At 39.1% G+C, this 12,246-nt stretch overlaps 1 protein-coding gene across 1 annotated transcript in view; it reads left to right on the top strand.

Annotated features, from left to right (window-relative positions):
* The first annotated feature begins 3,407 nt into the window (after positions 1–3,407).
* Positions 3,408–12,246, top strand: part of CFAP95 (cilia and flagella associated protein 95) — a 68,084-nt gene continuing 59,245 nt past the window's right edge. Inside the window, exon 1 of the mRNA XM_033123514.1 lies at positions 3,408–3,708. Coding sequence (XP_032979405.1) covers positions 3,536–3,708 — 173 coding nt within the window. The 5' untranslated portion in view covers positions 3,408–3,535. The remainder of the gene's footprint in view (positions 3,709–12,246) is intronic.

The following is a 12,246-nucleotide window of genomic DNA, read 5'->3' on the forward strand; positions in this document are numbered from 1 at the left end:
GAGAAAGAAGGAAAGAGAAGAAGAGAGGAAAAGGAGTAGGGCATGGAAGAAGAAGGGATAACCAAACATTTCTCATTCATTTTGACATAGCAGGTGGACCCCAACTTTTTCATATGAAATATTCAAAGGTGAGCCCTTAGATGTATACATAGTGGGTAACAGGAGGCCCCTATTCCCGGAGAACTAAACAAAACAAAACAACAACAAAACAAACTGCAATATTTGATAAGGACATAAATACTTAGTTTTAAATGTAAATACAAGTTTTCTTATATATTTAAACTAGATTCAACAGAGATAATACGAATTCATTTTCTTATGTAATTTAAAATTTTGTATCTCAGCTTAAATGAATGACATTTAGTAGAGAGAAGAAATGGCAGAACGTGCTGATGGTGACTTTGGAAAGTCCTGAGCAGAGGCTTTTTCAGGAATTAAGCAGATGAATTGTTAAGACAGAAAAGGAAAAGAGATGAAAGAGGTCTGCTTCTGTGGTCATTTGCATCTGGCTCATTTACATCTGTTTCAGGTTTGCTGTCCTGCTAAGCTCTGCTGGGCAACCTCTTTAAGGATCTGATAATGCTAATACAGAAATATATTAGACGGGGCTCAGCTGATGAGATTCGCACTTCCTGAACAAGTCTCCCTGTACTTAACCTACAAAAAAGTCCTGTTGGAGCCACCTGAGCTTACCCCAAAGCTATTATGGTGAAAAGAAATTAATATAAATAGAGAGCATTGCTTTAAGACCTACACTTCATTGGTTTGATGAAGTTTGAGGAAAACAGGAATAAGTCAAGTGTGTTGAGGATCAGCAATTTTACATTTATAAAGCTTATTCATGGTTTTGAAGTGAAAAGACTTTATGTGAACACAAAACCATCATTATTACCAGTAGCATCCAGATATCTTGCCAACATTTTTCTGATTCAGACTATTAAGTTTCATATTAAAACATGATTAAAAGATACTCATTAAAGAGAACTTGTAAACAGACAAAGCTTCAAAAACAGTGAATATACTTAGGAAATTTCACACAAACAACAATCACATTTTAGGGTGCTTTTCCCAAATAATAAGGACAAAGTTAGGATGTAATAATACCAGCAGTAGTTCAAATTTAATTGAGGGCTGAGCATCTACTACCGTGTTTCCCGGAAATAAGACCGGGTCTTGTATTAATTTTTGCTACAAAAGACACATTAGGGCATATTTTCAGGGAGATGTCTTATTTTTCATGTACAACAATCTACATTTATTCAAATACAGTTATGTCATCTTCTTTTGGAACACCATCATAACGTACTAAATGTGTGCGTCTGGCTGACGATCTTAACTGGGGCTTATTTTCGGGGTAGGTCTTATTTTCGGGGAAACACGGTAGGCAATGTTCCACCTGTTTTCAATGTAGTTATGTAATTCTCACGAAACTCCCTGCAGTAAATACTGTTTTATTTCTATTTTGTCAATAAGGAATCAACAAACCAAACATTCTACAGTATGTACTGGTGTATACAAAGAGAATGGAAAGCATCTAAATTGAAGGTTTTCAGAGAGTTAATCTACATGTCAACTTGAGGATGTTGGAAAGTATTTAAGAGACATAGAAGACAATGAAGCTTACAAAGTTATAAAGGGGAAAGAGAATAGTATAACAAAAATGCATATTCGTAGACTCAAATAGGCTGTCAGCTTGGCTTAAGGAACTCTAAAATAACAAGCTATCTCTTGCTTGTTTTCTTAACTTGCTGCTGCTTGGTGTGCTGAAAAGCTTTTCAATTTCTGCAGCACTCGTGTACCATAGCAATGTCTTGGCTCCGGGCAGCCTCTTTCTCTATGTGAAATTGGCTGCACATTTATTATTTTGCCACCACTTTAAGCATAAGTAAAATAAACACACAACTAAACCAATGATAGTAATGATGCTACTATTTGGAGCAACAGCAACATGCTATGCTTTGTATATAACTGAGCTTAACACAGAAAAAAATATATATATATATATATAAAATATACATATACATATACATATATATATATATATGTATATATACACACACCCTTTTAAAGTTAACTTCTATTTCTCTTTTCATTCCTTCAAGAAGGAAAGAGCTAAAGTAGCAGTCAGCACTCTACTAGCACCTAGCTGGTTTGGTTATAAATAACATGGCTTACCTATGGCTGTCAGTAAAATAGGGGCCTTGGGTTCCACAGGCACCCCCACTGGGCACCACAGGCCACAGCAAAACATTTCGTGGTTGTGTGTAATCAAATTTGTGAAAACGGATCCAGAAGAGCCCCTCACTATTTATAGGAGTGCTATCATAAATCTTCTGCAAACCAGAGAATCTATGTATTTGTCATGTGAAACATCTCTCAATTTGTTTCTCAATTTGAGTTTTTGTGTACATGTGGTCTTTTCAAAGCAAGACCCTTCTGGATTTATGGAAGCCCAAGTATCTCTATGATAATCAAATGCAACATTCATTCATTCGCTCATGCAACACTTTGAAACGATGCCCTGTACTCAGCGCACTGTGCCAGGCAGGAGGGATGGCCGTGATCAAGACCGTTAATGCCCTTCAGGTGTTCAACTGAGGTTGGGGAGAAGAATTCTGACGTGCTACATAATTTTTACTTGGAAAAATAAAAAACGAAATAAACACTTTCTGTCTGTAAGACAGCTAACTGATGATTTCTTAAAGGCAATGCCATAGATCATCTTTTTTGAAATATCCTTCTCACATATAACTCACAACGCAATAATGTGATGAATTTGTGTTGTCCCCAAGTAGCAAATGTTTAAATGATTAGAACTTGGCAAGTCTGAGGGAGCTGAGTGTCCTGGAGCCCTAGCCTGTACCTAGAATCTGAAGGGCCCTTCGATTCTTGTGTCCACTTCGCCTCCACAGCCCCGTCCCCTCCTTCGTTTTCAAGAGGAATAAACTCATTCTTATTAGAAAGATTGAGAGAGAGCAGCTGAAACTGGGACCAGCCAGACCTCATCCTCGGACTTTTTAGCTGATTTGTTGAATGATTCAGCTCTTCCTCTTTCTCAGTTAGAAAAGCTATATAGAAATGACATATTTTAAGGTTTGAGGGGTGTTCTCTTGCTCTCTTTCAGTCAACCATGTAAGCAGAAGGTGTGGTGGCAACAGATGATGGATGGTTGAAAGAACTTCCGCACTGACAGCGGGAGCAGACCCCTCTCCGGGATCAGGTACCGTTAACACTTAACTGACCCGCATCTCCCCCTTCACTCCTGCCAACCACTCCGGAATTAGGCTGGTGGGCGGGTCCCAAGACGCAGCTCTCTCTCCCACTTTCCAGTAGCCCGGACGCTCCCCTCATTGCATTCTGGGAAATGTAGTTTTCTTTGAATCAGCAACCACTCTGTCTAGGAAACCAAGGCTATTACGTTTAAGAGAGCTGCCCCTCCATTGACCCCGCCCCAGGTTGCTTGGGAGATGAGAGACGCCGAATCTTGGTCGACCTTGGCGCCGGGCGGGATAGGTGCAGAGGGAAATCCTCTGAGATGTGTACCTCGAGGGCGGCCATGGAGACCTCTAACAGCTTCTGCCAGGACGTGTGCAGCAGTAGGCAATACCGGTTTGAGCTCGGACCCACCGACTTGCTGGAGCGCAAAGGCTCCCTGACCCTCCGCTCCCATCACAAGAAATACTCGAAGCCGGTGTTGGTGTATTCCTGGTGAGCGAGCTTTCCAAAGTTTCCCGTTCCCTGGTTCTGGGAGAGGGAAAAGGGAAAGGGTGGGGACGAGGGGACAGGAGAGTAACAGAGAGATGCAAGAGTGGAGAGGAGAAAAGAAACAGATGAGAATGAGAATAGAGGAAAGAGCAGAGAAAGAAGGGAGAGGTGAGAAAGAAAAAGATGAGACGAGAGGGAACTGAGAGAGGAGAGGAGGGAGAGAAAAGAAAGGGAAGCAACTCTTCAAAGGAGACGTGGAGAAGGTAGGAGTGCGGGTTGGGGAAAGAGGAGGACACAAGAGACCTCTCCAAGAATAGCTCCTCAGCACACACCTGAGACCTGCTGCAGCCACCAGCAGAATGTTCTGGAGGATGTTTGCAGAGGCCTGGAAATCATGTTTCTGAGACAAGTACTTACTCATAAAAGGCAGGGTCCATCAGGAGGCCAGAGGCACAGCACAAGGGAGATGTTTGCAGAGGGTGGCCTCCAGAACTGCCATTTCTTGGAGGCAGTGAGACACATTGAATGATTTGAAACATGTCCGTAAATATCCCCTAGGCTACTAGGAGTCTTCTAGCCAAAGATTGCAAACTGGTATTTCCCACTGGGTAATGCCAACAGTTTGGTATGCAGTATTCTCACTTTTTTAAAAAAAATTATTACCTACACATAAAATCAGGAGATTACACATAAAAATCCAGGATTCTGGGATTTTTTTTGTTTTGTTTTGTTTTTTTCCCTTGAAAAGTTAAAAGGTCTGGCAACAGGATTTTGTTCTTGGCAACTACGAATGTACTAGAGTTGAGCGCTGGCGACTCAATATGAGTGTTCTCTCATACAGGTACTTGCCTGGGCCCAGGAGGCATTTGCTTTACTTCCTCTACCGTAGTCCTTGAGTTGGGAATTCACTTAGAGATTCTCTTGTTTTATTAAATATTGTGGCAACCAATAGCAAAACCATGACATATAACTGGAAGGAAAATGGGAACTTTTAGGGCAATTAGGATTCTGTCCTTTGGCTCAATTTTGCTGGCTATACTGTTGACAATAATTACTTTTACAGTGTTTGGAATATTCTAGGGAAGAGGGAAGAAAGAGAGAAAGGAGAAGTCTCAAATCTTGTCTCCTTTATACTTTTGCCTTTGAAAGAAGATGAATGATTTTGACTCTAGTGCTAAGGTTAAGCCCTTCTTGATCCCATTCATTAGTGTAATGTATGTGAGTCCTGCAGTTTCTGTCTTACAAACTTTCTGCAGCCTACTCCTTGGTTTCCCACTAGCCTACTCCCTTACTTTCACTTTTCATCCCTGAAACTGACTGCCTATTTTGAATTCTGTGTCAGTGGTTATATAGATTTGAAATCGAAAGCTACATTGGGAAACAAAATCCTCTTTTAGCCTCATCACGGGCCCTCAAGCAAAACACTTAGCTCTTCCATGAGTCTGCTACTCCAAAAAGACTTAGGTCATAATCTAAATCATTCCTAGAAATTATTGTTAAAAATAAAGATCTTTTTCATGTGGATAGTGCTTCTGCTTTTTTCTTCATTGCTTTGAAAAGTTGCCTGTGAACGTTGTAGATATCAATAGCAAAACCACAGAGGAACAAATGAGAAGGAGTTGAGGAACTTCATGGGGAAGAAGGGCGGTGTAACACTGGAAGTCGTTCTGGCCACTGCTGGAAATGGAGAAAATTCTCATGCTGTAGGTTTTAGAAAGAAGGTTTGGGAGCAGGAAGAAATAAATTCAATCCAACTAACATTTGTGTGTCATGCTCTTTGCTAAAGCAAACATTTGCTCACACCTCATATAATACGCTATTTGGGTGGCCTCTCTACTGAGTATTTGATCAGTTAAGTGACTACACCTGTGAGTTTGCAAAATAGAATTGGTGACTGGGAGAAATTCTGAGTTACCTCTGCTTGCATAGTTTAAGCATTTGGATGATTCCTGTGTTTTTGTTTATGTAGTATATAATACAAGTCTGTTTGCCCTTACTACACATATTTAAAACAATTGTATATAATAGACATTATAAAGTGATATATCCAGAATGGTTGTTAGAGGTATCTCTGGCCCATTACTGAGATAAGACGTTGCGTAGTAGCCATCTCTTCCCTGCAGCTTGAGTGGTGGATAGAGAACCATATCACCTACATCACACCTTGATACTTCTGAGGGAGAGAGGCCTTTTCTAGAGATTATCTTTCTCTATTGATTTCTGTAGCATTTGTGGAGCTATATCATCAGATGATTCCATCAGAAATTCTGAGTTGAGGGAAAATTTTCTCTTGTGGTTTCTTCCCACTCGCTGGAATAATGGAATACTAAGAACCAGAACAACTATATTTGCCTTAACCCTAACCCTAACCCTAATTAATAAATTGTCTGGTGGGAGGCTAGTTCTTATTTATTTATTTATTTATTTATTTATTTATTTATACTCATTTCTTCATTGGCCAAATCAATATCCAGTAATAAGTGATGATAATTTAAAGCAAAAAAAAAAAAATTCATTTGAATCTTTATGGAGCTAGTTCATGCTTTGGTCTTCATGGTGACAGAGTTTTAAGGGCTCAGGTTAATTTTATGTATTTGCAATTTCAATTATTTTCTCTCCTGCCAAAGCCCTAAATTAAAGAGCCTGCGCATTTTATACTCTCCCTACACCACCCCATAACAGAAAGAAAACAGACAGAGAAAAGGAAAAAAGGGAGAAAAATAAAATGTAAAATATGGTGATTTGTTGTGGGGTAGGGAACTTCATAGTTTTAAAGACTTTTACAGAAAATAATTTGGGCAGGAGAAATAAAGAGCTTTCTGTGACACTCTTCAGACTTAAACCCCACTGTATGGTTTGAACATGTTGTTCTCATGTATTTAAGGTAGTCCACATTCAGAGGAGAACCTGGTTCATGGCACCAGGATATCATTAGCGTACTTAAATAGAAAATAGAGATGTATTTTCTAATTTGCTGTATCATTCTTCTTGTATTTAATCAGCAACTTTCTCAGGGACTAACCTGGAAGTATTTAGAGTCCTTTACATCATTAAGGACCAAGCTGGAGTTATGTAGTGCTTCTCTAGCCAGCAGCCCCATCTCCTCACATCTGTAAAACATGCTCAAAAACCAGGCTACAAGAGGCAAAGAAAACAAGAAAGCCCTTTAGTAACCGCGTACTGTAGCCTGCCTCTTTGTTGAAACCCATAAAGGTTTTTCCTTCCATCAAACCTCTGTCTGTCCTACATTTAACAATTCAGGCCCTCAAGCCCTCAATCAGAATCTCATTAACTCTTATTTTGTGCACATTTTAAGTAGGTTTGGTTATATGGTTTCCTTGTACACAGCATAGGATTTGGAGAGGGGAGAAAAGAGACTTTAAAGAGGCTTTTTTTTTTAAATTGGGGAATATTGGGGAACAGTGTGTTTCTCCAGGGCCCATCAGCTCCAAGTCGTTGTCCTTCATTCTAGTTGTGGAGGGTGCAGCTCAGCTCCAAGTCCAGTCGCCATTTTCAATCATTAGTTGCAGGGGGTGCAGCCCACCATCCCATGCGGGAATTGAACCGGCAACCTTGTTGTTGAAAGCTCGCGCTCTAACCAACTGAGCTATCCGGCCACCCCTCCCGCAGCTCAGCAGCTGCTCCTGGTCTTCAATCTAGTTGTGGTGGGCACAGCCCATTGGCCCATGTGGGAATCGTAGTGGCAACCCTATTGTCCAGAGCTCGCGCTCTAACCAACTGAGCCATCGGGCCGCCCCTAAAGAGGCTTTTTTGGTCAATAATGAGACGTGAGAAGAGCAAGCCTCAAGGTAAGGGTAAGAACACAGTAGATGCTCAATTGATGTTTATCAAAGAAATGAGCAAATGACTGGGTAGAAAGAACATACACAGAAACCCAAAAGGTACTGCAGGATGGGGCCCTTTTATAACTTAGAAAGTCCCCAAGGTAAAAGACTATAGGATAGCATGAATCCATAATAAAACCAGAGCTGATTTTCACAGCCATAATCCTGATGCAAAAGAATGACATGAAAACATGTTTGGGTCACTGCTGTTAAGTGAGTTTAGAGAGGATAACGTATTAGACTTGCAATTAGAATGGTAACACATTTTAAATGGGAGCTTGTAGTTTTCCTAGTGGTTGTGCATGACTTACCAGGGACTGACAGGTACTAAGGAGATTTTTAATTAATATAGGACAGAGGATATTTACCCCTTAAAGAGATATTTTTATTTCTTAACTCATACTTTAAAAAACATCTAAATTATAACTTCATGTGACCATTTGAGATGATGTAATAGTAGAAAAATGACATGGTCATATAGTCACTGTCTAGTGGGTAACAGAATTAGAAATCTGCACACAACTGAGACACATATATAAAATTTATTTTCTGAAACTGATCCTCGTGGCTTTTTAACTGTTGGTTACTAGAGAAAAATTCAAACATGCCAATTAAAGGGTATCTCTGTCTCTTTGAGTTATATTAAAATAGCCTCTTTCAGACCAGTGCCCATTCTTTCCGAGTCCTTCCTCCTCCACCCTCTACTTCTCCCACTGGCATCTGTGTGTGTACGAGAGTCTGAGTTTATGAGATATTTTGGTGGGCGTGGGGGGGAAGTGAGACCCCCGGATCTATGTGTGGGTCCTTTTTCTAACTCACCTCATCCATTATTCAACTTCTGTGCCTGCTGCTGGTGATTTTGTGACTAATCCCCTTGGTTTGTTGAGGACCTGATGTCTCTGCTTACAGACTCAGTTCCACTTTGGCTTTTGCTGTCACATCCCCTTGTCAGGCTTGTCCTTCCTCAGCCCCTGACTTAGGCTGTCACACTACCGCCACTGTGGTAGGTGCACCTCCATCCCTCCAGGTGTCAGCCCTGCTGCTGGCCCCCTGACACTCAGCTCCTTTCCCATGAAATGCTCTCCAGAGAGGGTGTGCATATGTCGTGGTTTGCCCAGGATAGGTTAGCTCCCATGGCCAGAGATTTATTACAAGTACTTCTTTCATTTTCTAAAGTGATCTACTGTAAAAATATCAATTTAAAGATCATCCTATCTGTCCTGTGTTTGGGAATTTCTGGGTCTTACTGTTAATAGAAGCTTAAGATACTTAAACCTTTCTATTTTTCAACAATGCTTGACTTTCAAGAAAAAATATCTCCCTCAGCACTCAAAAACTCTATTTTGTTAGTCAGAAGTTAATCAGCAACACTTTATTTTTCTTCATAGTCCTAGCACAACAGTCTTAAATCTTCCCAAGGCAAATGTGGATGCCTCTGATTTATTAAAGCAAATGTTATTTTAAAGAGTACAAAGAAAAGTACAAAGATTAATATTTAAAAATATAATCTCACTATAAGGGAGCAAAAAAAAAAGGCATGTGTAATGGATTCTTTTGTTAAAAAATATGTCTATATGCATTGAAAAGAGACTGAAAGGACATTCACCATGTAACAAAATATTTACTGCTGAACGGTAGATTTATGGATTCTTTGTAATTTTCTGATTTTCTATTTGCCACTTCTACATTTTCCATAATGAATATGTATTATTTTCTAAAAGAAAATTACTTTTAGATAATTAATATCATTTTCTACATCTTTCCCTTGAAGCAAGCATTCTCTAAATGATCAGAATTTAGACACAACACTTCATCTCTTTCAGTGTCTGAGTCACTCTTCATGGTTTATTATGAGTCTTTCTAAAATATCTTTTTAATTGCTAGTTTATGTTGGATAAAAAGGATGATGCTATTCACATTCATTTGGTTTAGCCACCCTTTCTTTCTGTCTGTGTTCTAGAATGGTAGATCCCACGCCATGGGTATTTTTAATCTAGTCTTACATTCTTATTCCTCAGCACACGCACATTCCCCAAAATGCTTTTGAATGTAGTAATTTTTTTTGGCGGAAGCACCTTGTTTTCTGTTTTTCAAAATGAAGTCCAGGAGACTGTGCATCCTTTCGCCGTGACTACAATTTTCTTTCAATTTTATTGTCTTATGAAGTTCCAATCAAATTCTTTTTCTGAAAACTTACGGTTATAGAATTGTTGGGCCTTGACCTTTGTAGGAGGTTTTGCTCCAATTAACTGGCATTGGCCCAAATAAACCAATTTTGCTTGCAAGGTGAACACTGGTAAGGCGTAGTATTACAGGACAGGGATTTCCCTGTGTGGGTGCACTTGGATTGCTGTAGACAGGTACCTCTTCCTGAGTCACCCCTTCCCTTGGGACCATTTCCCACCAGGGCCACAGGAGCCACCAGAGCCCCCTTATCATCATAATTCTGCTGTATTCTTTCCTTCACAGACAGTCAGAGGTGCTTTTTCTCCAAGCTTTCTTTCTCTTACCTCACTGATGATCCCTTCTGAGTTAAAGACATGGGGAGTGAGAGAGGAGGTAAGAAGAATGTGGGGCTTAGTGACATTTTGCTAAGGAGAGGTTCAGTCTATGAACACTTTGATACCCAGGCTCAGGATGTTTAATAGCACTTGAACTAGTATTGTTAGATAAACTCTGAGTTTGCTTGGGAAGCCACCCCATTGGTACCATTTTCTGTATGTACTGGTCAGTTGTTTGATTGCAAATGACAGATACTCAGCTTACACTGGCCAGAAAATCAAGAGAATGAATTAGCTCATGATGTTCATAGAATGGTTGATAACCAGATAAGAAGGGTAGAGACGCAGCTCAGCTTTAGAAACACCTGGAACAAGGGATGCAAATGCAATCAGGTCTTGCTTCCATTTCCTCTCTCCTCCTCTTTGTGTGTTTACTTCATCGTATCGTTGAAAACTACGGGGAACATGGCTGCTGCAATTCTGGAATTTATACTTTACATCTTCATCCCACAAACAAAGGTTGGTTTTAAGGTAGATTCAGTTCTGAATCTAAAAATCAGTTCAGATATCCATTCCTGGGCCAAGTGTCTGTTTGGGTTCATCTGACTGGGCAAGTTTAGATGGAAATATGGTAGCTCTCCAATGGCCAGGGGCAAGGTGGGTCATGCAGAAGAAAGAAGTGCTGGGCTGGCAATCCTGTAGTTATCTACTAAGTTATCTACTACATTCCATCCTATCCTAGAGATCGCTACAATATCTACTCTATAGCTAAATAGCTACTGTCGTGGAGAATAAATGACAAATTCCAAAGACCCAATTTGAGAGCAAAAGTTTAGAATACAACCCATTAATATATTGGGGATTTCCTACAGTGCTATTATTTTGATTTTAAACTACGTTCCCCCCAACCCCAAACCAGTATCAACCCAATGGAGTTTTAAAAAATAGGCTTTAGATGTAATGAACAAAAACCAGAAATCTTGTGTATAGATTAGGTGAACAGATCTTTGTGGTGCTTTGGACAAGTTAGTTCTGAAGAAACTTTACTATTGTGTTACTATATTTAATAGATACTAATCTTTTATTACTGTTTCCTTTATTTCATTTAAAATACAAATTCATTTTAATTGTTATTAGTCACACCGTGTATTTTCTTTATTTTGATTTAACTGAGTTTTGATGCATTAACAAAAATAACTAATTGGCAGAAAAATTTTGTTTCTTTGTTTACAAGGTTATATCCCCAGATTGTTCCCAGTTCAAAAAAATGGAAGTAATATAATATTGTTTATTTATTGCAAAGAATTTATTCTCCTTTTATAGAACATGTTAGGAAGAACATTTTGAAATGAAAATATATGAATGACTTATCACAAGTTTTTAAATGCTTGGAAAAACACTGTGATGCTCAGCCAGGAGCCAGAAACATTAATTGAATTTATGTAAAAAAACAAACAAAAAAAAAACAAAAAAAAAACACTTAAAAATATGTTCCTTCTAAAAAAAGAACTCTTTTTTAATAGCATTTTTCAAAAACAATACATATTTATTGAACCATTGCTCTGTTGCAAACACTCTGCTGAGTCTGGGATTTGACAGTGAGCAAGACATCTTCCCTGCCTTTAGGAGGTCAAGATGGCGGCAAGACAGGAGCAGGGAAGGCTAACTGAGCAGTTACAATGCACTGTGATACGACTTGCTGGGATTACGGTGAGCAGCTGCTCTGGGAACATCCAAGAGGAGCACTTAGGCCTGTTGGACCAGGGTAAGTTTTCTAGAGGATGTTGTTTTAGCTGCTAGGATTCACATGGAGGAGATGTCACATTAGTTAGTTTTTAACGGAGGGCATTACTATCATTTTTTCAGAAAGTTTGGAAATCTGTGTGGGCATTTTTGACAAGTCATTCATGTATTTTAATTTCAAAATATTCTTCCTAACACTTTCTACAAACCGAAACTAAATTCTTTGCAATAAATAAATGGCATTAGATATATTATGTGAATTATTAGAAAAATTTAATCTAGGTAGATTGCATGTTTTTTATTGGACTTTTTTGTATGTTAAAGACTCCTAACAATAAATATAAATAATTTGGAAAGGCTACCTCTGGTTGGTTTGCACTTATATTAAAGTGAGGGTAGTGAAAATAATGCGATCCACTATAGGTCTTATTGCCCCCATCCATGCCTGTGTA

This window comes from Rhinolophus ferrumequinum, chromosome 12 (genome assembly GCF_004115265.2).
Source record: "Rhinolophus ferrumequinum isolate MPI-CBG mRhiFer1 chromosome 12, mRhiFer1_v1.p, whole genome shotgun sequence".
NCBI classification, from domain to species: Eukaryota; Metazoa; Chordata; class Mammalia; order Chiroptera; family Rhinolophidae; genus Rhinolophus; species Rhinolophus ferrumequinum.